We start from the raw sequence: 27,007 nt of genomic DNA on the forward strand, positions 1-27,007 counted from the left end.
ATATTTTAGCACATATTCAACATAAAGGTAAAGGTTTCCCCTGATGTTAAGTCCAGTCATGTCTGACTCTGGGGGTTGGTGCTCATCTCCATTTCTAAGCCGAAGAGCCGGCGTTGTCCATAGACATCTCCAGGTTATGTGGCCGGGATGGCTGCATGGAGTGCTGTTACCTTCCCGCCAGAGCGGTACCTATTGATCTACTCACATTTGCATGTTTTCGAACTGCTAGGTTGGCAGAAGCTGGAGCTAACAGCGGGCGCTCATTCCGCTCCCGGGATTTGAACCTGGGACCTTTTGGTCCACAAGTTCAGCAGCTCAGTGCTTTAACAGGACCTCAAGATTGAACTTCAAAGATTCTGGCAGAAACCAGTACAGGTGGTCCCGGTGGTGATCAGCACACTGGGTGCCGTGCCAAAAGATCTCAGCCGGCATTTGGAAACAATAGACATTGACAAAATTATGATCTGCCAGCTGCAAAAGGTCACCCTACTGGGATCTGCGCGCATCATCCGAAAATACATCACACAGTCCTAGACACTTGGGAAGTGTTCGACTTGTGATTTTGTGATACGAAATCCAGCATATCTATCTTGTTTGCTGTGTCATAAAATAATAATAATAATAATAATAATAATAATAATAATAATAATAATAATAATAAGAAGAAGAAGAAGAAGAAGCACGCATCATCCGAAAATACATCACTGAGTCCTAGACATTTGGGAAGTGTTCGACTTGTGATTTTGTGATACGAAATCCAGCATATCTATCTTGTTTGCTGTGTCATAAAATAATAATAATAATAATAATAATAAGAAGAAGAAGAAGAAGAAGAAGCACGCATCATCCGAAAATACATCACTGAGTCCTAGACATTTGGGAAGTGTTCGACTTGTGATTTTGTGATACGAAATCCAGCATATCTATCTTGTTTGCTGTGCCAAAATAAAATAATAATTTATTTTTCTATCCTGCCACCATCTCCCCAAAAGGACCCCGGGGTGGCTAACATGGGGCCGAGCCCAACACAGAAACAAAGTATAACAATTTAAAACACATATCAATAACTAAAAACAATGGTACAACCATCAAGTAAAATAATCGGTTAAAACATAACATACAATAAAACATAAAATGACCAAGCAAAATGAGGTAATGATACAAATATCAACCATTATGGATAAAAAGGGGTTGAGCATAAGAAAATACACAATTTCAAGGGCTTTTTGATAAAGTGCATGGACAAGTGTCAGAGAGTTCCACCTTACTTTATGAAGATGATACAGCACTATTCTCAAGAGCACTTATTGGCCTTAAAAGAGAACTGAGAGCACTAACAATACTGCAAAGCAGATACTGCTTACCGTGTTTCCCCGAAAACAAGAGTGTCTTATATTATTTTTTACTCCCAAAGATGCACTAGGTCTTATTTTCAGGGGATGTCTTATTTTTACAAGAAGAAGAATTCACATTTGTTGTTGAACCAAAAAAAAATGAACATTTATTCTATACTGTACAGTAGTTGTAATCACAAACCAACATAACCAAACCAGTCAAACTGTGACTTCTGTCAAAAATTTCTTGTTACTACCATTATTTCCATATACAACTGGTACCCTGTTTCCCCTAAAATAAGACATCCCCAGAAAATAAGACCTAGTAGAGGTTTTGCTGAATTACTAAATATAAGGCCTCCCCCGAAAGTAAGACCTAGCAAAGTTTTTGTTTGGAAGCATGCCCACCGAACAGAACACCAGAGCATGCAGGATCGGTAAATGTACGTAACATAAAGTGTTGTACATGGAAATATTGGTAGTAATAAATTCTTGATAGGATTCACAGTTTGTCTGGTTATGCTGGTTTATGATGACAACTACTTTACAGTATATAATAAACTAGCTGTGCCCAGCCACGCGTTGCTGTGGCGTTGTCTGGTGGTGTTGGTGAGAACTTGTTGAGGCTGGATGGCCATCTGTCAGGAGTGCTTGGATTGTGTCCTCCTGCATGGTAGAAGGAAGTTGATCTGGATGATCCTTAGGGGTCACTCCAAACCTTAGGATTGTATGATGATGTTATTATTTTTATTATTATTATTAGTATTAGTATTGAGAGGCTGGGTGGCCATCTGTTGGGAGTGCTTGGATTGTGTCCTGCATGGCAGAATTGGGTTGGACTGGATGGCCTTTAGGGGTGTCTCCTAACTGTCTGATGCTATGATTCGATGTGTATTATTATTGTGCAGATATTGGATGGCCATCTCTCAGGAGTGGTTCGATTGTGTCCTCCTGCATGATATAAGGAAGTTGAACTGGATGATCCTTAGGGGTATCTGCTAACCTTAGGATTGTATTATTAATTATTATTATTATTATTATTATTATTATTATTATTATTATTATTATTGAGAGGCTGGGTGGCCATCTGTTGGGCTGAGTAGGTTGCTAGGAGACCAAGTGGGCAGAGCTTAGCCTTCTAACTGGCAGCAACTGGATAAAAACAATTATTCTTCTCCCTCTAATTAGGACTTTATTTTTCTTTTCTTTTTGTTGTATGAACGTAGAGGCGTGGATGAGGGGTTGTGCTGCCAAGTTTAGTGTTTCTGGGATGAGTAGTTTTGTTGTTTTGTCCTAGGCCGAAATTTCATTACCCTTTTATATATATAGATGTTCATTTTTTTTGTTCAACAATAAATGTGAATTCTTCTTCATGGAAAAATAAGGCATCCCCTGAAAATAAGACCTAGAGCATCTTTGGGAGCAAAAATTAATATAAGACACTGTCTTATTTTTGGGGAAACACGGTATGTACATTTATCAATCCTGCCTGCTCTGGTGTTCTGTTCGTTGGGCATGCTTCCAAACAAAAACTTTGCTACGTCTTACTTTCGGGGGAAGCCTTATATTTAGCAATTCAGCAAAACTTCTACTAGGACTTATTTTTTGGGGATGTCTTATTTTAGGGGAAACAGGGTAGCTTCCAAGATCAGATGGGACCTGGTGCCTTTGGGGCATGTGAAGAAAAGCAGCCGTTGACTTCGGAAAGGGTTGCAAAGGTCAGCTCAGTTCTCCGTATACACTGCACAGGAGCTGCTGAGTCACATTCTTTTAACACCCAAATCAGATTTTCAAATCAGAATCCAAGCCATCCAGAATCCAAGGCATCTCTCCCCACCTTTTTTTTTTCTGAGACAGACAGACATAGATCTTGCGCTAGAATAGAAACATTCTCCAAAAGGTTGCCCACCCGCCTTGCTCGCCATCCCACATTTGTCAGGAGAAAGCCTTTTTCCCTCTACAATGAAATCCAGATTGTTTGCAAGGCCATTAAGAGGTAGAAAGGAGCACACCCTTTCCATCCAGACTGGGGCAGAAAAGGGAGGGAGGCCAAAGCTACAGAACAGGTTTGCCTTGAAACCCAATTGCAACCTGCTCTTCTGGCCGGAGGGAATCTTTTGGCGAGGCCACTTCTTAGCCTACCCTCTCTTGACTTTTCAAGCCGCTCCAAACACCATTTCTGCCGATTTAGACAGCGCTGGGAAAAGGCGTTGCCTCTGTTCTTGGACTGCGAGCAGCAAACGCCTTAGTTTGCAGCATCGGCAGGACCAAACTTGAACCCACCGAGATCTAACCCAGCCTCTGCTGGGAAACATTTCGCTAAATCAGCATGACACCGCAGCATGCCCTTCAACATTTCACAAAGGAAACCCAAGGCCAAGCAACATCAGTCTGGGTTGCTGTGAGTTTTCCGGGCTGTATGGCCATGTGGAGCCCCGGTGGCAAAGTGTGTTAAAGCACTGAGCTGCTGAACTTGCAGACCGAAAGGTCGCAGGTTCAAATCCTGGGAGCGGAATGAGCGCCTGCTGTTAGCTCCAGCTTCTGCCAACCTAGCAGTTCGAAAACATAGAATCATAGAATAGTAGAGTTGGAAGAGACCTCATGGGCCATCCAGTCCAACCCCCTGCCAAGAAGCAAGAAATCGCATTCCAATGTGAGTAGATCAATAGGTACCGCTCCAGTGGAGAGGTAACAGTGACCATGCAGTCATGCCAATGGCCACATGACCTTGGAGGTGTCTACGGACAACGCCGGCTCTTTGGCTTAGAAATGGAGATGAGCACCAACCCCCAGAATAAGACATGACTGGACTTAACGTCAGGGGAAACCTTTACTTTTACCTATGGCCATGTACCAGAAGCATTCTCTCCTGAATTTTCGCCCACATCTATGGCAGGCATCCTCAGAGGTTGTGAGGTCTGTTGGAAACTAGGCAAGGGAGGTTTATATATCTGTGGAATAATGTCCAGGGTGGGAGAAAGAATTCTTGTCTGAGGAAAGTGTGAACACTGCAATTGCCCACCTTAGTTAGCATTGGATGGCCTTGCAGCTTCAATGCCTGGGGGATATTTTGTTGGGAGGCGTTAGCTGGCCCTGACCTGCTCAACTTGTGGACCAAAAGGTGCCAGGTTCAAATCCCAGGAGCACAATGAGTGCCTGCTGTTAGCTCCTGCTCCTGCCAACCTAGCAGTTCGAAAACATGCCAATGTGAGTAGATCAATAGGTACCGCTCCGGCGGGAAGTTAACGACGCTCCATGCAGTCATGCCTATGGCCACATGACCTTGGAGGCGTCTACGGAAAACACCGGCTCTTCGGCTTAGAAATGGAGATGAGCACCAAACCCCAGAATAAGACACGACTGGACTTAACATCAGGGGAAACCTTCACCTTCTCTCCTGACGTTTCGCCCACATCTATGGCAGGCATCCTCAGAGGTTGTGAGGTCTGTTGGAAACTAGGCAAGGAGGTTTATATATCTGTAGAATAATGTCCAGGGTGGGAGAAAGAACTCATCTGAGGAAAGTGTGAACATTGCAATTGGCCACCTTAGTTAGCATTGGATGGCCTTGCAGCTTCAATGTCTGGGGGATCTTTTGTTGGGAGGTGTTAGCTGGCCCTGACTGTTTCCTGCCTGGAATTCCTGATTTTTAGTGTTCTTTATTTACTGTCCTGATTTTAGAGGTTTTTTTTTTAATACAGTAGAGTCTCACTTATCCAAGACTCATTAATAACTTTGAATATGTTTTGATATCGACCGGCCACACAGACATCCCAATCTTCATCTGAAAAGGTTCAAAGCACCTTCAGCAGATTTTTCTCTAGTGTCAGGAGCAACTTGAGAAACTGCAAGTCGCTTCTAGTGTGAGAGAATTGGCCGTCTGCAAGGACGTTGCCCAGGGGATGCCCGGATGTGTTTGATGTTTTTACCATCCTTGTGGGAGGCTTCTCTCATGTCCCCGCATGGAGCTGGAGCTGACAGAGGGAGCTCATCCGCACTCTCACCGGACTGGATTCTAACCTGGCATCCTTCAGGTCAGCAACCCAACCTTCAAGTCACAAGGCTTTAAACCCACTACGCCAATATTAAAAAATTCTCATAAACAGAGGGAATAATGTGTTTGTCTCTGCTCCTATTCTCCTTTTGTAGTTATACAAATACAGAAGAAAAGGGCTCTGCTACAATAAATGTTGAACAGAAGGCCAATGAGAAAGCATTGTATCACTTTTGGAAAATATGTTTCACAATAAAAATTTAAATTGAAAAAAAAAGAATGCAAAACGCCATTCATGTTTGACTGTGTCTTTGCACAGCACACTCCCCTCTTGCAATCTGAATAGCTTTGAAGTGGTAGGGAGAAGTAAAAAAAGAGAGATAAAGGGAAAAGGCAGAATATGGCCCACAAAAGATTAGACACAAAGGTGACGTATATGAGACACACATGGAGAAACACAATTGCCTTGCAGCTCGCAGACAGATTTCCCACTGCCCTACTTCGCAGATCCCAAATTGTATTGGCAACTGCAGCTAAAGGTTGACTTATAGAAATACTTAGATCCATATTAAGCAAGCCATAACTCTGCTGTTAGAGGAAGATTTCCTTTGATCTTCAAAGACTCCTTTTTAAAAACCCAAAAGAAAGATAACACAAAACTAACCCCACAATCCACTGCTTCACAATCAACCCTGAGCAAAGGGAACGAACATTAAGAGGAAAAGATTAAGAGAAAACTCAATGCAACCAGTCTTGACACACATTGTATCTGGACTTAGGCAAGACAAAGTGAGGCCTCCCACCACCGGGCTGTAAATAAATATAAGAAGCATGATACTGGTCTAGAAAGACCTTTGCTTTCATCATGTACTTATATTTTTGAAAGGTTGCCACCACAAAGGTTTAAAAGGGCGCTTCTTGCAACTTAATGTTGAACACTTCCAAAATCTTATCTTTGGATCTTGCTGTGGTTCATAACTATTACGAGGGTTATCCAGAAAGTAATTACATTTTGGAATTAAAAATGAACAAAGTATAGGAGAAAACATTTACCATATGCAGTTGAAAGCCATACCCAAATACCACTTCTCAACATATTCGCCGTTCAAATCTAGGCACTTATCATAGCGATGAATGAGCTTGGCAACTCCTTCCCCACAAAACTCTGCCGCTTGCGTCCTCAAAAAGTATAGGAGAAAACATTTACCATATGCAGTTGAAAGCCATACCCAAATACCACTTCTCAACATACTCGCCATTCAAATCTAGGCACTTATCATAGCGATAAATGAGCTTTGCAACTCCTTCCCCACAAAACTCTGCCGCTTGCGTCCTCAACCAGCTGGTCACCCCTTGCCGCAGCTGCGCATCGTTGCCAAAACATGCTGAACTTTCCCCCACGCTCGTCCTGGTTGAGGATGCAAGTGGCAGAGTTTTGTGGGGAAGGAGTTGCCAAGCTCATTCATCGCTATGATAAGAGGCTAGATTTGAATGCCGACTATGCTGAGAAGTGATATTTGGGTCTGGCTTTCAACTGCATATGGTAAATGTTTTCTCCTATACAGTTGAGTCTCACTTATCCAAGCTAAACAGGCCGGCAGAAGCTTGGATAAGCGAATATCTTGGATAATAAGGAGGGATTAAGGAAAAGCCTATTAAACATCAAATTAGGTTATGATTTTACAAATTAAGCACCAAAACATCATGTTATACAACAAATTTGACAGAAAAAGTAGTTTGATACGCAGTAATGTTATGTTGTAATTACTGTATTTACGAATTTAGCACCAAAATATCACGATATATTGAAAACATTGACTACAAAAATGGCTTGGACAATCCAGAGGCTTGGATAAGCGAGGCTTGGATAAGTGAGACTCTACTGTACTTTGTTCATTTTTAATTCCAAAACGTAATCTACTTTCTGGATAACCCTCGTATATCCGCTTCTCCGTCTCCCAATTTAATATAAGAAAACTAGGAGAGACATAGATTCACTTGAACCTCTATTCTAGAGAGTTCAAGAACACACATTCTCATTCCCTGCCCATGACAACTGGTTTTTCAAGTGTCTTTCCAATAAGAAGCACACACCTCTTTGGCTTTTAATAGGCATGGGTGTAATGCTGAGGCAGCAATCTTTGGTATGAAAACTGGAATGTAACAAGGGTGTTTTCATTTGAAAATTATTAAAGGGGATGTCACTGCAGAAATCAAGAGTTCTGACCAGATTCCACCTCCTGCATGGCCTGGAAAACATCTTTCCCTACGCCCTGTTAGTGAAAAGGAAGAACTACCCAACACTTTCTTTGAGTCTTCTCCCAAAACAAAATCACTGTTCAACGCAAGCAATATGGAGTGGACAAGGCAATAAAGGAAATGCAAACCAAAATAGGTAAAGAAGTAGTCAAGGAATACCTCGCTACTCTAAATGTATTCAAGTTTTTAACTCCCAAAAGGAAACCAGTGTTCAACCCGAGTAATATGGAGTGGACAAGGCAACAATGTCTTATGCATTTATATTTATATGGTTTTATGTTTTAATTGCTGTATGGTTTTAACTTGTTGTATGTTTCCTGTTGTATTGGAAACCACTCTGAGTCCCTCGAGGAGATAGGGCGGTATATAAATAAAGTTTTATTATTATATTATCATTATAAAGGCAAACCAAAATAGGTAAAGAAGTAGCCAAGGAATACCTCGCTACTCTAAATGTATTCAAGTTTTTAACTCCCAAAAGGAAACCAGTGTTCAACCTGAGCAATATGGAGACAGCAACAGGGAAAGGGAAACCAAAATAGGTAAAGTAGTAGTTAAGGAATACCTGGCTACTCTAAATGGATTCAAGTTTTTAACTCCCAAAAGGAAACCAGTGTTCAACCCGAGTAATATGTAGTGGACGAGGCAACAATGTCTTATGCATTTATATTTATGTGGTTTTATGTTTTAATTGCTGTATGGTTTTAACTTGTTGTATGTTTCCTGTTGTATTGGAAACTGCTCTGAGTCCCTCGAGGAGATAGGGCGGTATATAAATAAAGTTTTATTATTATATTATTATTATAAAGTTTTATTATTATATTATTATTATAAACTTGAAGGAACTGGGGGCGGCGACGGCCGACAGGGAGCTCTGACGCAGACTGGTCCATGAGGTCACAAAAAGTTGGAAACGGCTGACCGAATGAAGAAATAGAAGATTATAAAGGCAAACCAAAATAGGTAAAGAAGTAGCCAAGGAATACCTGGAAACTCTAAATGCATTCATGTTTCTAACTCCCAAAAGGAAACCAGTGTTCAATCTGAGTAATATGGAGTGGACGAGGCAACAAAGGGAAAGGCAAACCAAAATAGGTAAAGAAGTAGCCAAGGAATACCTGGCTACTCAAAATGCATTTAAGTTTTTAACTCCCAAAAGGAAACCAGTGTTCAACCCGAGTAATATGGAGTGGACAAGGCAACAATGTCTTATGCATTTATATTTATATGGTTTTATGTTTTAATTGCTGTATGGTTTTAACTTGTTGTATGTTTCCTGTTGTATTGGAAACCACTCTGAGTCCCTCGAGGAGATAGGTGGTATATAAAGTTTTATTATTATATTATCATTATAAAGGCAAACCAAAATAGGTAAAGAAGTAGCCAAGGAATATCTGGCTACTCAAAATGAATTCAAGTTTTTAACTCCCAAAAGGAAATTGGTGTTCAACCTGAGCAATATGGAGTGGACGAGGCAACAAAGAGAAAAGCAAACCAAAACAGGTAAAGAAGTAGTCAAGAAATACCTGGAAATTCTAAACGCATTCCAGTTTTTAACTCCCAAAAGGAAACCAGTGTTCAACCTGAGCAATAAGGATAGATGAGGCAACAAAGAGAAAGGCAAACCAAAATAAGTAAAGAAGTAGCCAAGGAATACCTGGCTACTCTAAATGCCTTCAAGTTTTCAACTCCCAGAATTCCTAACCATTAGACAAGTTAAAGGGCCACAGGTTGTGCACCAGGAGTTTAAATAAATGCTCAGATTCTCAAGACCACGGTAAGAAAGGGAGAAGACTATCTTCTCACCCGAGATTACAATGACACTATAAGCAAGGTTCAGTTTTAGCCATTTTGCCAAGATGTCTCCGCCACACCCAGACCAAAGTAGCGTGCTCCTTTCGCATGTGCCATACCATTTAATAAAGCTCACCGAATGTAATTATGGTGTGTCACTACAGAAAAAAAGACGAAGAGCAAAGAGTGTACTTAACTAAGCTCTTCCAGATGGTTGCAAAATGTAGGACAAGAACGAACTTGCAACTTCCAACGTTAGTCTCTGAGCTGTTTCTAAACTACTGCAAAAAAAGGGGGAAAGTCAGCTTCCCAGCTGTAACAGGTCTTGCATGAAGTCTAACTGGGGTGGGGTAGAAGAAAGGCACCACACCTATTGACTCTTATTGCAGAGGAACATTTATTTCCTAGAGAAGGGTGTGTTCCCAAATTAAGACTTCGGCATAATTCACTCCAGACGGAAAGGAGAGCAATGCCGAGGCACATGGCATATGGCGGCTACTTGCCGGGATGAGACCCGTCGCCAGAAGTTGGAGACACTCTCGAACCTGTTTTACCACCTTAGCAAGTTTCTCCCACAAACTCTCACAGTAATTCAGAAAAATATGAAGAACCAGTTTCAGGCATTCTGCAAAGCCAGACGACTGGGATTTTTCCATTTGACTTCAGCTGCTCTTTAACAACAAAAATGGGTAAAAAGTACAAGTCAGACTCGTATTGCATGTTATTAAAACTGAACAAACTTTCCGCCCTAACAGCCAAATACGGGAAGGATTCTCTACATCATACAGTTGTTTTCAGGCTCAATAAAGGCTATGCATAGAATTGTAATGAATATAGAATCAGAGCTTCTTGGGAAGGAAAAGTAAAGTTTCTAGTCCACATGGGGAAGAATAAATTATTTGATTTCCACAATATAGACAGGACAAAGAACTTATAGTTCTCCTGATATGGCTTGACTTAGACTCTCATTTATTTCAGTCAGAGTGGTCAATGCAATGGATAATGGAACTTGCAGTTTAGAGGCATCTGGACAAACAAGAAGTGCCATTTTGGATTGAATCAAAGTCCAACTTTTTGGTCCACCGTCTACAGAAAGTCCATAAAGAGGACTGCAAGTGCGACTGCATCCTCCATGCACATTTCCCAGCATCTAATACATGCAAGCAAACTGAAGACAATGTAGATAGCCATCCTGACATCCCACCCCTAATTTATCCAATCCAACAAAGCTAGAAGTATGTAGTGAGCATACAACTCTTTCGCTGCAACAAATCCACCAGCTGCTGGCTTGTTTTAAGGCATTCGTCAAAGTATTGGTTATGACCAACAAAGTCCTATGTAGCTCAGGCTCAGGTTATCAAAAAGACCATCTCTCTATGAGACTATCTAATTATAAGTTGCTGTGAATTTTCCAGGCTGCCTGGCCATGTTCCAGAAGCATTCCCTCCTGATGTTTCGCCCACACCTATGGCAGGCATCCTCAGAGGTTGTGAGATCTGTTGGAAACTAGGAAAGTGGGGTTTATATATCTATGGAATAATGTCCAGGGTGGGAGAAAGAACTCTGGTCTGCCGGAGGCAAGTGTGAATGTTGCAGTTGGCCACCTTGATTAGCATTGAAATGGACTTATAGATTCAAAGACTGGCTGCTTCCAACCAGGGGGAACCCTTTGTTGGGAGGTGTAAGCTGGCCCTGATAGTTTCCTGCCTGGAATTCCCTTGTCTTCTGAGTGTTGTCCTGATTTTAGAGTTAAAAAAAAATACAGTAGAGTCTCACGTATCCAACACTCGCTTATCCAGTGTTCTGGATTATCCAACGCATTTTTGTAGTCAATGTTTTCAATACATCATGATATTTTGGTGCTAAATTCGTAAACACAGTAATTACAACATAACATTACTACATATTGAACTACCTTTTCTGTCAAATTTGTTGTAAAACATGATGTTTTGGTGCTTAATTTGTAAAATCATAACCTAATGTGATGTGTAATAGGCGTTTCCTTAATCCCTCCTTATTATCCAACATATTCGCTTATCCAACGTTCTGCCGGCCCGTTTATGTTGGATAAGTGAGACTCTACTGTACTGGTAGCCACATTTTTTTTCTGGCTACCAGCCAGGCTTTGAAGCTGAAAGGCTATTCAATGCTAATCAAAGTGACCAAATGTAACATTCACACCTGCCTCAAGCAGACAAGATTTCTTTCTCCACCCTGGACATTCTTCCACAGATATATAAATCCCACTTGCCTAGTTTCCAACAGACCTCACAACCTCTGAGGATGCCTGCCATAGGTGTGGGTGAAACGTCAGGAGAGGATGCTTCGGGAACATGGCCATAGAGCCTGGAAAACTCACAGAATCCCATCCCTGACAGGAAAGCCTTCGACAACATATCCAATTTTAGTTCATATCTATATCTACAGTAGAGTCTCACTTATCCAACATTCTGGATTATGTAACACATTTTGTAGTCAATGTTTTCAATGCATTGTGATATTTTGGTGCTAAATTCGTAAATACAGTAATTACTACATAGCATTAATGTGTAATGAACTACTTTTTCTGCCAAATTTGTTGTCAAACATAATGTTTTGGTGCTTAATTTGTAAAATCATAACCTAATGTGATGTTTAATAGGCTTTTTCTTAATCTCTCCTTATTATCCAACATATTTGCTTATCCAACATTCTGCCGGCCCGTTTATGTTGGATAAGTGAGACTCTACTGTATATATATATATACATACACATACACACACACGAGCCCCTGATGGCGCAGTGTGTTAAAGCGCTGAGCTGGTGAACTTGTGGACCGAAAGGTCACAGGTTCAAATCTGGGGAGCGGAGTGAGCGCCGGCTGTAAGCCACAGCTTCTGCCAATCTAGCAGTTTGAAAACACGCAAATGTGAGTAGATCAATAGGTACCGCTCTGGTGGGAAGGTAATGGCGCTCCATGCAGTCATGCCGGCCACATGACCTTGGAGGTGTCTACGGACAATGCAATGTAACACATGAAACAATGTTATGTTTCATGTGTAACATAATAGGATAGTACCCAGCTGGGACTGTAAAGAAAATACTTATCAATAGGGACATACTGTTTTATGAGTACACACATTTAAATTTGTATGAGAAGATACAAACTCTAGAACAGACACGGGCAAACTATGGCCCACGGGCCACATGCGGCCCTCTGGGCAATTACCTCAGGCCCTCCTCATTTTCTCTGTCCTCTTGGCCTATGGACACAGTGGTCAGCCACATCCTAATGGCAAAAAAGACGGGGGAGGAAGGCACACAGCAGCCGAGAGCTGCCTGATGTGCTCTCAGCCACTGCATGTCTCGCCCTCCTCCTGGTATAAGGACCCAGCACTCTTTAGCAGAGAAAGTTAAAGAGCTTATTAAAAACTCCACAGCACTGAGCCATGGCAGTCAAAGTTATATCAACATGTATGAATTCTACAATGCAGATGCACTTTTGAAGTCACAGAAGGCGATAGCCAGACATGTGTATCCATGTGGCAGGGAAAGCACAGCAGCAGGCCTTTGTGCAGGGAGAGCCCCGCTTGCCAAAGGTTTCAAAGCAAAAGTCGAAAGTGCCCGCCTAGTATTTGCCTTCTTGCATCAATCAGTCCACGTTAACCCTCGGCTGCCCTCACCTGCAACAGCACTCGGTCCAGGGGCTCCGCTTTGCTCAGGCCTTCGGGGGTTAATCCTGTGACCTCCTGGCATGGGTCGGCCAGCTCCAGGTTGTCCGCTTTGACCAGGCATTTGTGCAGGGTCCCCACCTGAAAATGTTTAACAAAGCGGGAGGAGGCGGGAAAGGGATGGGAGCGGGGAAGAAAAAGTAAACTCAAAGTGGAATGGGATTGGGAAACAATGCGAGAGCTTGCACTGCTGATTGTTAAGTGACTGCAATATAGAACTCTTACTCTGAAAAACACACATGTGGCAATTTCGCAAAACTCAGGATCTTTAGGTCTCCTGCCTTCAAAACAACTCCTGCTATGCAAGGGTGACCCAGCCACAATGTTTATATGGGAGGAAGAGGAGGAAATATGTGACTATCCAAATAGGGTTGGCTACAACTCCCATTATCCCCAACTAACAGCTGCCGCTGATGGGAACCAAAGAATGCCGTCATCATCTGGGAAGCCAAAGGTTCCTAATAATAATAATAATAATTATTATTATTATTATTATTATTATTATTATTATTATTATTATTATTTCATTATTATTGTATGACACAGCAAACAAGTTAGATATGCTGGATTTCGTATCACAAGTCGAACACTTTCCAAATGTCTAGGACTGTGTGATGTATTTTCGGATGATGCATGCAGATCCCAGTAGGGTGGCCTTTTGCAGTTGGCAGATCGTGATTTTGTCAATGTCTATTGTTTCCAAATGCCAGCTGAGATCTTTTGGCATGGCACCCAATGTGCCCATCACCACTGGGACCACCTGCACTGGTTTCATATGATGATGATGATGATTATTATTATTATTATGTCATTTGGAAACAATAGACATTGACAAAATTACGTTCTGCCAACTGCAAAAGGCCACCCTACTGGGATCTGCGCGCATCATCCGAAAATACATCACACAGTCCTAGACACTTGGGAAGTGTTCGACTTGCGATTTTGTGATATGAAATCCAGCATATCTATCTTGTTTGCTGTGTCATAATAAAATAATAATAATAAATAATACAGTAGAGTCTCACTTATCCAACATTCGCTTATCCAACGTTCTGGATTATCCAACACATTTTTTGTAGTCAATGTTTTCAATACATCGTGATATTTTGGTGCTAAATTCGTAAATACAGTAGCGTCTCACTTATCCAACATAAACAGGCCGGCAGAATATTGGATAAGCTAATATGTTGGATAATAAGGAGGCATTAAGAAAAAGCCTATTAAACATCAAATTAGGTTATGATTTTACAAATTAAGCACCAAAACATCATGTTAGACAACAAATTTGACAGAAAAAGCAGTTCAATACGCAGTAATGCTATGTAGTAATTACTGTATTTAAGAATTTAGCACCAAAATATCACGATATATTGAAAACATTGACTACAAAAATGGCTTGGATAATCCAGAAGCTTGGATAAGCGAAGCTTGGATAAGTGAGACTCTACTGTATTTGTGTAGCACCCAAAAGTGAGTCCGACATTCAGACAGCAATAGGGCTAGAGTCTTTGAAACGGTCTTAATACACGGTGTTGCTGTGATTTTTCTGGGCTGTATGAACATGTTCCAGAAGCATTCTCTCCTGACATTTCACCCACATCCTCAGAGGTATGCCTGTGATAGATGTGGGTGAAACGTCAAGAGATAATGCTTCTGAAACATGGTCATACAGCCTGGAAAACTCACAGCAAACTAGTGGCCATGAAAGCCTTCGACAACACACAGCCTCGATACAACTTTTTAAAAACTTTCAAAACTTTCAAAAGTCATACGAAGCAAGGACAAAATCTGAGAACGACGAAGCCGCTCTTGTCTATCATTACAATCTACAGTAGAGTCTCACTTATCCAAGCTAAACGGGCCGGCAGAATGTTGGATAAGCGAATATGTTGGATAATAAGGAGGCATTAAGGAAAAGCCTATTAAACATCAAATTAGGTTATGATTTTACAAATTAAACACCAAAACCTCATGTCATACAACAAATTTGATAGAAAAAGTAGTTCAATACGCAGTAATGTTATGTTGTAATTACTGTATTTATGACTTTGGCAGCAAAATATCACGATATATTGAAAACATTGACTACAAAGATGGCTTGGATAATCCAGAAGCTTGAATAAGCGAAGCTTGGATAAGTGAGACTCTACTGTGTTTGTGTAACACCCAAAAGTGAGTCCGACATTCAGACAGCAATATGGCTTGAGTCCTTGAAACAGTCTTAATACACTGGGTTGCTGTGATTTTTCTGGGCTGTATGAACATGTTCCAGAAGCATTCTCTCCTGACATTTCACCCACATCCTTACAAGTATGCCTGTGATAGATGTGGATGAAACGTCAAGAGATAATACTTCTGAAACATGGTCATACAGCCCAGAAAACTCACAGCAAACGACAACACATAGCCTCGATACAACTTTTTAAAAGTTTCAAAACTTTCAAAAGTCATACGAAGCAAGGTCAAAATCCGAGAACAGCAAGAGGGCTAGAGTCCTTGAAACGGTCTTAATACACTGGGTTGCTGTGAGTTTTCTGGGCTGTATGTTCCAGAAGCATTCTCTCCTGACATTTCACCCACATCCTTACAGGTATGCCTGTGATAGATGTGGGTGAAACATCAAGAGATAATGCTTCTGAAACATGGTCATACAGCCCAGAAAACTCACAGCAAACGACAACACATAGCGTCGATACAACTTTTTAAAAGTTTCAAAACTTTCAAAAGTCATACGAAGTGAGGCCAAAATCCAAGAACGACGAAGCTGCTCTTGTCCATCATTACAATCTACAGTAGAGTCTCACTTATCCGACATAAACAGGCTGGCAGAATGTTGGATAAGCAAATAGGTTGGATTTTACAAATTAAGCACCAAAACATCATGTTATTCAACAGATTTGAAAGAAAAAGTAGCTCAATAGGCGGTAATGCTATGTAGTAATTACTCTATTTACAAATGTAGCACCAAAATATCACGATATATTGAAAACATTGACTACAAAAATGTGTTGGATAATCCAGAATGTTGGATAAGCAAGGCTTGGATAAGTGAGACTCTACTGTATTTGTGTAACACCCAAAAGTGAGTCCAACGTTCAGACAGCATTTTAGAGTCCTTGAAACGGTCGTAATACACTGGGTTGCTGTGAGTTTTCCGGGCTGTATAACCATGTTCCAGAAGCATTCTCTCCTGACATTTTACCCACATCCTCAGAGGTATGCCTGTGATAGATGTGGGTGAAACGTCAAGAGATAATGCTTCTGAAACATGGTCATACAGCCCGGAAAACTCACAGCAAACGACAACACATAGCCTCGATACAACTTTTTAAAAGTTTCAAAACTTTCAAAAGTCATACGAAGCAAGGTCAAAATCCGAGAACAGCAAGAGGGCTAGAGTCCTTGAAACGGTCTTAATACACTGGGTTGCTGTGAGTTTTCCGGGCTGTATGAACATGTTCCAGAAGCATTCTCTCCTGACATTTCACCCACATCCTCAGAGGTATCTGACATAAACAGGCTGGCAGAATGTTGGATAAGCGAATATGTTGGATTTTACAAATTAAGCACCAAAACATCATGTTATACAACAGATGTGAAAGAAAAAGTAGCTCAATAGGCGGTAATGCTATGTAGTAATTACTCTATTTACAAATGTAGCACCAAAATATCACGATATATTGAAAACATTGACTACAAAAATGCGTTGGATAATCCAGAATGTTGGATAAGCAAATGTTTGATAAATGAGACTCTACTGTATATGTTTTGAGAACAATTTTGAAGTGTAATGTCCCCCAAAATGTCACATTAAGAGCAGGAAAGGGCTCCATATTTGGCTCAAGCAGCTCACTTTCTCCCTCCGCAACATGATTTTCGGGAGATAAGTCAAAGAGATAGAGAGCCCACATGTATTCGGATATGAAAGACGTCCAATTTTCCCAAATATTAAAAAGGGCGGAAAGAAAGGAAAAAGACGGGAACGTGGATGGGGATGGGGACTGTGTTTTGGAAGGGAAAAAGGGAGAAAGAGGGTGGGAAGCCATACCTTCTTGCTGTGTAGATCCACAACTTGCCACACCAAGAGAATTACTTCCCGCTCATCGGACCCCAGTTTAGCCCCCAACGCACCAGCGGTTGCCCCAAACAAGACCACCAGAGCCTCACTGGGCGGAGAAGCCGTCATGGCCACAGAAGGAAGGAGGGAAGAAGAGCTAAAAAGCAGAGATTATGAGTATATATGTATATCAAACAAATAATACAATGCAAAGAAGAGAAAGAGAAGTATACACAACAAGCCCAACACAAGCTCCAACCTCCCATTCAAACCAATCAAAACTCATTTGCAATACTAGCTGGGGAAAAGTGAGCCCAATCATGGAACCACATATTGCATTCAATTTGTATCTACCTGCTTTTCAATGAAAAATGGATTAAGAAGGTTTTCACAACAGGTGGTTTTCTCTCCTTCTGAGCTAGCTCATCATTGCAGGTCACTCTGATATACTCTTTGCTTTGCAAGGAGGAAAAAAATATATATTAAAATGATGCAGCTTCTTTTTTCTCTCTTCTCTTCTCCCCTTCTTTCTTCCTCTGTTACCTGCCCAGGAGTGAGGCCACGTGATGCTGTCAATCAGCCCCAAGGGGGCACGCCATTGGTCCTTAGCAAAGAGAGGGGAGGGGCTCAGGGGCAATTAAAGCCTACCTGGTGGGGAGGGGCCTTGGCCTTTTTTGTAAATTTTTTTTTTGGAAGAAAGAAAAAGCAAGAGGGAAAACTCCTCCTTTCTTCGTGTTATTTCCAACTCCAGGAAGTGCTTCAACCTGCTTTTTGGCTGCTCACCTTCACCTTTATTGTTTTTTTGTCTCTCTTCCAATATTTTCCCTGTTTTAAGGCATGAAAGAGCCTCCTGGATCCCTTCCCTCCCACAACACCCATTTATTTTTAATTATTTTAATAATAATAATAATAATAATAATAATAATTATTATTATTATTATTATTATTATTGTATGACACAGCAAACAAGATAGACATGCTGGATTTCGTATCACAAAATCACAAGTCGAACACTTCCCAAGTGTCTAGGACTGTATTATTATTATCAACACAACGACGTTGTATGACACAGCAAACAAGATAGATATGCTGGATTTCGTTTCGCAAAACCACAAGTCGAACACTTCCCAAGTGTATAGGACTGTATTATTATTATTATTATTATTATTTTATTATGACACAGCAAACAAGATAGATATGCTGGATTTCGTATCACAAAATCACAAGTCGAACACATTATTATTATTATTATTATTATTATTATTATTATTATTATTTGAAACAAAACAAGATGAGTCCACAGCAGACATTCTGCTGGCTGTTGTACTGGATCACACGCCATTATTATTATTATTATTATTATTATTATTATTATTATTGTATGACACAGCAAACAAGATAGACATGCTGGATTTTGTATCACAAAATCACAAGTCGAACACTTCCCAAGTGTCTAGGACTGTATTATTATTATTATTATTATTATTATTATTATTATTATTATTGTATGACACAGCAAACAAGATTGACATGCTGGATTTCGTATCACAAAATCACAAGTCAAACACTTATTATTATTATTATTATTATTATTTTATTATGACACAGCAAACAAGATAGATATGCTGGATTTCGTATCACAAAATCACAAGTCGAACACATTATTATTATTATTATTATTATTATTATTATTATTATTATTATTTGAAACAAAACAAGATGAGTCCACAGCAGACATTCTGCTGGCTGTTGTACTGGATCACACGCCATTATTATTATTATTATTATTATTATTATTATTATTATTATATGACACAGCAAAAAAGATAGATATGCTGGATTTCGTATCACAAAATCACAGGTCGAACACATTATTATTATTATTATTATTATTATTATTATTACTATTTGAAACACAACAAGATGAGTCCACAGCAGACATTCTGCTGGCTGTTGTACTGGATCACACACCATTATTATTATTATTATTATTATTATTATTATTATTATTATTATTATTATATGACACAGCAAACAAGATAGATATGCTGGATTTCATATCACAAAATCACAAGTCGAACACTTCCCAAGTGTCTAGGACTGTGTGATGTATTTTCGGATGATGCGTGCAGATCCCAGTCGGGTGGCCTTTTGCAGTTGGCAGATCGTGATTTTGTCAATGCCTATCGTTTCCAAATGCCGGCTGAGATCTTTTGGCACGGCACCCAGTGTGCCCATCACCACCGGGACCACCTGCACTGGTTTCTGCCAGAGTCTTTGAAGTTCAATCTTGAGGTCCTGAGAGCGGCTGAGTTTTTCCTGTTGTTTTTCGTCAATGCGACTGTCACCTGGGATGGCAACATCAATGATCCAAACCTTTTTTCTTTTCCACAACTGTGATGTCTGGTGTGTTGTGTTCCAGAACTTTGTCAGTCTGGATTCGGAAGTCCCACAGTATCTTTGCGTGCTCATTTTCCAATACTTCCATGTGTGTATGTATATAAATTATACATACACACATGTATGTATAATTATTAATTATATATAGATATACTCTATGTAACCATTTGCTGTACTATGTGACTATATAACTATAATACTATACTATGTAACTACTATATCTATATACACTATGTAACAAAATTTGAAAATTTTCTGTTCCTGATTTCAAAGTGTTATTTCCTGTTTAATTGTGCAGTCCTTACTTTGAAAGTAGTTGTTTTACTCCAGAAACTTCGTTTTTGTGGCTGCCACAACCTAGGTTGAGACTCGATAAGATAGTCATTGAAAAACTAGAGCAAAATGTGCTGTGGAATGTCCAGCAAAAACAAAGTTTTGGTAGTTTAATAAACCTTTTCCATGTTTTTATGATAGAACAAACATCATGTTTCATAGTGCAACACACACACACACATATACAGACACATATACAACAAACACATGTATGTATATATATGCATGTATATATATTTGTGTGTACATATATGCACATGTGTTTATATTATACACACATCATTAGACACATACATATGTATATGTAACTGTGCAATTTTATTTGAAAAAATGAGAACCTACGCTGCATGTACACTGTAGAACTGATTCAGTTTGACTCCACTTTAGTTCCCATGGGTCATGCTATGGAATCCTCTGCTTTTGAGGTATAGTTTTGCAAGGTATTTAGCCTTCTCTGTCCCAGGGCACCGATACCTCCCCAACTACAACTCCTAGAAGCCCATAACATTGAGCCTTGGCAGTCAAAGTGGTGCCAAACCGCATTAATTCTACAGTGGAGATGCAGCTCTGGTTCAAGCAGTTCCTTCCTCCTCCTCAGTGGAGATTAATGGATTCCAGGAGTTTGGAGGATGGAAGTTTTGGCTTCAAAACCAAACTGCTTTTGCCCAGGTGCTGCTACTTTTGCAGAAGTGGCTTCGCTGGATGATCCTGCAGGTGATTCATTAGCAAGTCTTCTGAAAAAAGTTGAGAAAAGTAGCTCTGGATAATGAAGAGGGAAGAATATCAGCTGTTTGAGGCTGGAATATTTTCCAGCCATGGATGCAGAATCTATGGCTAGGAAAGGCTGAGTGTCCCATTCATTTTTTTTTGTTTATTTATTGCCGTTATGTATTTATATGCAGTATGTCCCTTACAGCCACGTAATGTATATGCAATTTCATTTATCCACTTGCAAGAATGTATAGCCTCTCCAGGCCTTTTTAGGTCCTCTGTGACAACTGTACAGTAATCGTGGGCTGGAAATCCTCCATTTCAATAGGGTTCACAACAACAACAACAACAACAACAAATAAATTAATTATTAATAATAATAACTTTATTTATACCCTGCCACCATTTCCCAGAAGGATTCAAGGCAGCTTACAGAAGCACATACCGGTGCCATAACAAATGCCATAATAATAATAATAATAATAATTATTATTATTATTATTATTACTCACCGATACATCACACAGTCCTAGACACTTGGGAAGTGTCCGATGTGTGATACAATACAACAGCCAGCAGAGTGTCTGCTGTGGACTCATCTTGTCGTGTTTCAAATAATAATAATAATAATAATAATAATAATAATAATAATTTTGTTGTCGAAGGCTTTCATGGCCAGGATCACAGGGTTGTTGTATGTCTTTCGGGGTGTGGCCATGTTCCAGAAGCATTCTCTCCTGACGTTTCGCCCACATCTATGGCAGGCATCCTCAGAGGTTGTGAGGTATGGAGAAAACTAATAATAATTTTATTTCTTACCCACAAATACTCTAAGAATTCTAGAAACACACATATTACAATGTACAGTAGAGTCTCACTTATCCAACATAAACGGGCCGGCAGAACGTTGGATAAGCGAATATGTTGGATAATAAGGAGGGATGAAGGAAAAGCCTATTAAACATCAAATTAGGTTATGATTTTACAAATTAAGCACCAAAACATCATGTTATACAACAATTTGGACAGAAAAAGTAGTTCAATATGCAGTAATGCTATGTAGTAATTACTGTATTTACGAATTTAGCACCAAAATATCATGATGTATTGAAAACATTGACTACAAAAATGCATTGGATAATCCAGAACGTTGGATAAGCGAGTGTTGGATAAGTGAGACTCTACTGTAGTTCCATATCAAAACATTTCTGTAAAATATACATCAATCACATAGGATAGAGACCAAATGGCTTGGATAATCCAGAAGGTTGGATAAGCGAGACTTTACTGTATTTCAAACTCAGACTCTTCCAGATATGCGGGAGCCGAATGCTCATCACTATCTGCCAATCTACACCGTAGATTTAATGCAGTTTCACACCACTTTAACTCAATGCCATGGCTCAATGTTATGGAATCATTGTACAGTAGAGTCTCACTTATCCAAGCTTCACTTATCCAAGTTTCTGTATTATCCAAGGCAGCCTGCCTTTTAGTAGTCATTGTTTTTGTAGTAAATGTTGCAATGTTTCGGTGCTAAATTCGTAAATACAGTAATTACTACATAACATTACTGTGTATTGAACTGCTTTTTCTGCCAGTTTCTTGTAAAACATGAAGTTTTGGTGCTTAATTTGTAAAATCATGATGCAATTTTATGTTTAACTAGCTGTGCCCAGCCACGCGTTGCTGTGGCGTTGTCTGGTGGGGTTGGTGAGAACTTGTTGAGGCTGGATGGCCATCTGTCAGGAGTGCTTGGATTGTGTCCTCCTGCGTGGTAGAAGGAAGTTGATCTGGATGATCCTTAGGGGTCACTCCAAACCTTAGGATTGTAAGATGTTGTTGTTGTTATTATTATTATTAGTAGTAGTAGTAGTAGTATTCGTATTGAGAGGCTGGGTGGCCATCTGTTGGGAGTGCTTGGATTGTGTCCTGCATGGCAGAACTGGGTTGGACTGGATGGCCTTTAGGGGTGTCTCCTAACTGTCTGATGCTATGATTCGATGTGTATTATTATTGTGCAGATATTGGATGGCCATCACTCAGGAGTGGTTCGATTGTGTCCTCCTGCATGATATAAGGAAGTTGAACTGGATGATCCTTAGGGGTATCTTCTAACCTTAGGATTGTATTATTATTATTATTATTATTATTATTATTATTATTATTATTATTATTGAGAGGCTAGGTGGCCATCTGTTGGGCTGAGTAGGTTGCTAGGAGACCAAGTGGGCGGAGCTTAGTCTTCTAACTGGCAGCAATTGGATAAAAACAATTATTCCTCTCCCTCTAATTAGGACTTTATTTTTCTTTTCTTTTTGTTATATGAACGTAGAGGCATGGATGAGGAGTTGTGTTGCCAAGTTTAGTGTTTCTGGGATGTGTAGTTTTGTTGTTTTGTCCTAGGCCGAAATTTCATTACCCTTTTATATATATATAGACAGGCTTTTCTTTAATCCCTCCTTATTATCCAAGATTTTCGCTTATCCAATGTTCTGCCGGCCCGTTGATCTTGGATAAGTGAGACTCTACTGTAGTTTGGTAAAGAAGGCGAACGAACTTGTAAAACTGCAACTTCCAGGATTGCATTGCCTTGACCCATGGCTGTTGAATGGTGTCAAAGTGCATTACATTTAAAGATATATACACTCAAGAGCCGGAGTCCTATTATGTACTCATTCCCGCTCCCATCCTCGCCTATAATTTCTTAAATTCACAGCCTGTAAAAGCCCATTGCTTTCTTTGCTGGGATTATGAAGAAACACCATTGTTTGCAGAGGACAACACAAGGATGCATTTCCTTTGTGGGTTGAGTTGAGCCCTTGGGCAATGAACTCGGACCAAAGTTAATGGCTAACTCAGATTTAGTCTAAATAAAGGCCCATCATCACATACCTTTAGCTTGTCTTCTCTTGTTTATATTGTATCTCATACACCCCAGGATATAAGCCCATGATGGAAAAGAGCCTCAAATCCCGGGATTTCTAAATAGTTGCTTCCTATTCTCCACACACCATTTCCTTTTGAATGAGGCCAAGCTGGAACAGCCAGACATTTTACAGTTCCATCACATGAGCTTTGAACCGAATCCAAACAAATGCCATGCTGTTATTTAGAGGCACGTTTTGTACTTTCCGCTTGCCGTTATATCCATCTGAGGATCCTAAAAATTGTAGTTATTTTGGTAAATGCCTCCAAATACTAGAGAAGGCTGAATCGCCATGTGAGAACAACTGGCATATGGCACTTTAAAAAAAAAGTCAATATTACGATTACAGTAGAGTCTCACTTATCCAAGCTAAACGGGCCGGCAGAAGCTTGGATAAGCGAATATCTTGGATAATAAGGAGGGATTAAGGAAAAGCCTATTAAACATCAAATTAGGTTATGATTTTACAAATTAAGCACCAAAGCATCATGTTTTGCAACAAAATTGACAGAAAAAGCAGTTCAATACGCAGTAATGTTATGTTGTAATTAGTGTATTTATGAATTTAGCACCAAAATATCACAATATATTGAAAACATTGACTACAAAAATGGCTTGGATAATCCAGAACGTTGGATAAGCGAGTGTTGGATAATTGAGACTACTGTATTTTTTAAAAAAACTCTAAAATCAAGACAACACTCAGAAGACAAGGGAATTCCAGACAGGAAACTATCAGGGCCAGCTAACACCTCCCAACATAGGGTTCCCCCAGGCTTGGATGAGTGAGACTCTACTGTATTACACTTACACTGTACTCATTTGTGGGAAATTCAACCTGCTGTATGATTGAGGGCCCTCCTACACCGCCATATAAAATTCAGATTATCTGCTTTGAACTGGGTTATATGGCAGTGTAGACTCATATAATCCAGTTCAAAGCAGATAATGTGGGTCATATGCTTTGATAATCTGGATTATATGGCCTCTTCCTTCTAATAATAATAATAATAATAATAACAACTTCCTCATCTCTTCCTCATCTTCTTCCTATTTCTCCTCCTTTTCCTCCTCTTCCACTTCTTTCTCGCTTCTTTCTCGTTCTCTTCGTTTTCTTCTTCCTCATCTTTTTCCTCCTCTTCCTTTCCTTTCTTTCTTTCTCTTCTTCTTGCTCTTCCTCCTCTTCCTTCTTTTCCTCTTCCTTGTCTTTTCCTCTTCTTCCTCCTCCTCTTTCTCTTCCTCTTTTCCTTTTCTTCTTCCTTGTCATTCTCTTTTTTCCTCCTCTTCCTTTCCATCCTCTTCTTCCTCCACCTCTTTTCCTTTCTCCTCTTCTTCCTCTTCCTTCTCTTCTTCTTCCTTTTCCTTTTCTCCTTCCTCATCTTCCTCTTTTTCCTCCTCTTCTTTTCCATCTTCCTCCTCTTCCTATTCTTCTTCCGCCTCTTCTTTTCCTTCTCCTCCTCCATTTCTTCTTCTTCTGCTTGGAAAGGAAAATCAACCTTCTTAGTGAAGGAGAAATAAATGAGCCTTTCAAACTGTCTTTCATGCACATCATAATACTACCGATCCTACAAGATTAGAAATGATATTGTTATATAGATGCCTCTATAACAATAGAAGGAGCCCTGGTGGCGCAGTGTGTTAAAGCGCTGATCTGCTGAACTTGCAGACCGAAAGGTTGCAGGTTCGAATCCGGGGAGCGGAGTGAGCACCCGCTGTTAGCTCCAGCTTCTGCCAACCTAGCAGTTTGAAAACATGCAAATGTGGGTAGATCAATAGGTACTGCTCTGGCGGGAAGGTAAAGGCACTCCATGCAGTCATGACCTTGGAGGTATCTACGGACAACGCCGGCTCTTCAGCTTAGAAATGGAGATGAGCACCAACCCCAGAGTTGGACACGACTGGACTTAGCATCAGGGGAAACCTTTACCTTTACCTAGATTGGTAGAAGCTGGGGCTAACAGTGGGAGCTCACCCTGCTCCCCAGATTCGAACCACCAACCTTTTGGTCAGCAAAGTTCAGCAGTACAGCGGTTTAACCCGCTGTACCACTGAGGACTCCATACATCTATATATATAAAAGAGTGATGGCATCACGGCAGCGGACAAAACAACAAAAGTAAACACCCCACAACCTCGAAAATTGACATCACAACCCCTCATCCATGCCTCTAGGTTGATACAACAAAAAGAAAAGAAAAATAAAGTCCTAATTAGAGGGAGAGGAATAATTGCTTTTATTCAATTGCTGCCAGTTAGGCTAAGCTCTGCTCACTTGGTCTCCTAGCAACCTACTCGGCCCAGGGGACCCTTTACCTTAACTACCACCAATTCCTCAATACTTTAATTCCCATACCACCATACTTTGCCACAGCAACACGTGGCCGGGCACAACTAGTGAGTATATAAGGTACATATATGTGTGTTGTACGCCAGGTCATGGATTCTATGAATGGTTGCAACCTCTGTGTATTCATGTCCACATACGCGTTGTGACCCACAGAGCATAAGTCTCCAGGCTGCTGAGTGTACATACACTTCATGCATTTTTCTAAAAAGCCATATGTGTTTTATGGCTGTGTCAATATTGATCCGAGCGAGGTGTAGGGCACGACAGGTGCACGCAATGCTCGGCTCCTCCTGCCAGAATCGCATCCATGTGCATACACATCCTGGCCGGGCTTTCAATGGAGAACACCACGCCTCTCCCTTTTGGCACATATCTTTGCTTCAAAGGGCGCACCCTTGTTTGTCAAGGAACAACAGCGGCTTCGGCAAGGCATGGCCCGGCTGCTTTCTCAGTCCGAGTCCACCCTGAGACGTTTTTTGGAGATTTCGTCCCTAATCACATGTTTGCCTCGCGGTTGAACCGCCCCTGCATGCAATACACACCTCTTCAGAGGTTTCCTTGTGCATGTCTCCTGATATCAAATGTTTGTGCTTCAGAGAATGTGAGAAAATGCTTGAAAGGATGGATAATAGCAAACCCTGTGTGGTGTGTGTGTGTGTGAGAGAAGACAGGAGCAGAATTCAAAACGATCTTCACAGATTAGAGATGACTAGCTGTGCCCGGCCACGCGTTGCTGTGGCGAAGTCTGGTGGTATGGGAAATAAAGTATTGAGATATTGGTGGTAGTTAAGGTAAAGGGTAAAGGTTTTCTCCTGACATGAAGTCCAGTTGTGTCCGACTGCACACTGAAGTGGATTATATGGCAGTGTGGAGTCAAGATAATCCAGTTCAAAGCAGATAATATAAGATTATAAATGGGTTATATAGCTGTGTGGAAAGGCCTTGAGTCTACACTGCCATATAATCCAGTTCAAATCTGATAATCTGTATTTTATAGGCAGTGTAGAAGAGGCCTAAGTGAGGCCTAACTCTGCCTGTCCGCTGGGCTGAGTGGGTTGCTAGGAGACCAAGTGGGCGGAGCTTAGCCTTCTAACTGGCAGCAATTGGAAAAAAACAATTATTTCTCTCCCTCTAATTAG

General features: G+C 40.5%; 1 protein-coding gene across 3 annotated transcripts in view; it reads right to left on the minus strand.

Moving 5' to 3' along the window:
- esrp2 (epithelial splicing regulatory protein 2) overlaps window positions 1–17,770 on the minus strand; it is a 67,188-nt gene extending 49,418 nt beyond the window's left edge. For 2 of the 3 annotated variants that reach the window (XM_008113946.3, XM_062961988.1), the window contains exons 1-3: window positions 17,503–17,685; window positions 17,140–17,305; window positions 13,044–13,172 (exon numbers count right to left, since the gene is read on the minus strand). In XM_008113946.3, coding sequence (XP_008112153.2) covers window positions 13,044–13,172; window positions 17,140–17,277 — 267 coding nt within the window. In that variant the 5' untranslated portion in view covers window positions 17,278–17,305; window positions 17,503–17,685. The other variant, XM_008113945.3, reaches the window with a different exon arrangement.
- Between the last annotated feature and the right edge of the window lie 9,237 nt (window positions 17,771–27,007).

Source organism: Anolis carolinensis, unplaced genomic scaffold (genome assembly GCF_035594765.1).
Source record: "Anolis carolinensis isolate JA03-04 unplaced genomic scaffold, rAnoCar3.1.pri scaffold_9, whole genome shotgun sequence".
In the NCBI taxonomy this organism is placed as follows: Eukaryota; Metazoa; Chordata; class Lepidosauria; order Squamata; family Dactyloidae; genus Anolis; species Anolis carolinensis.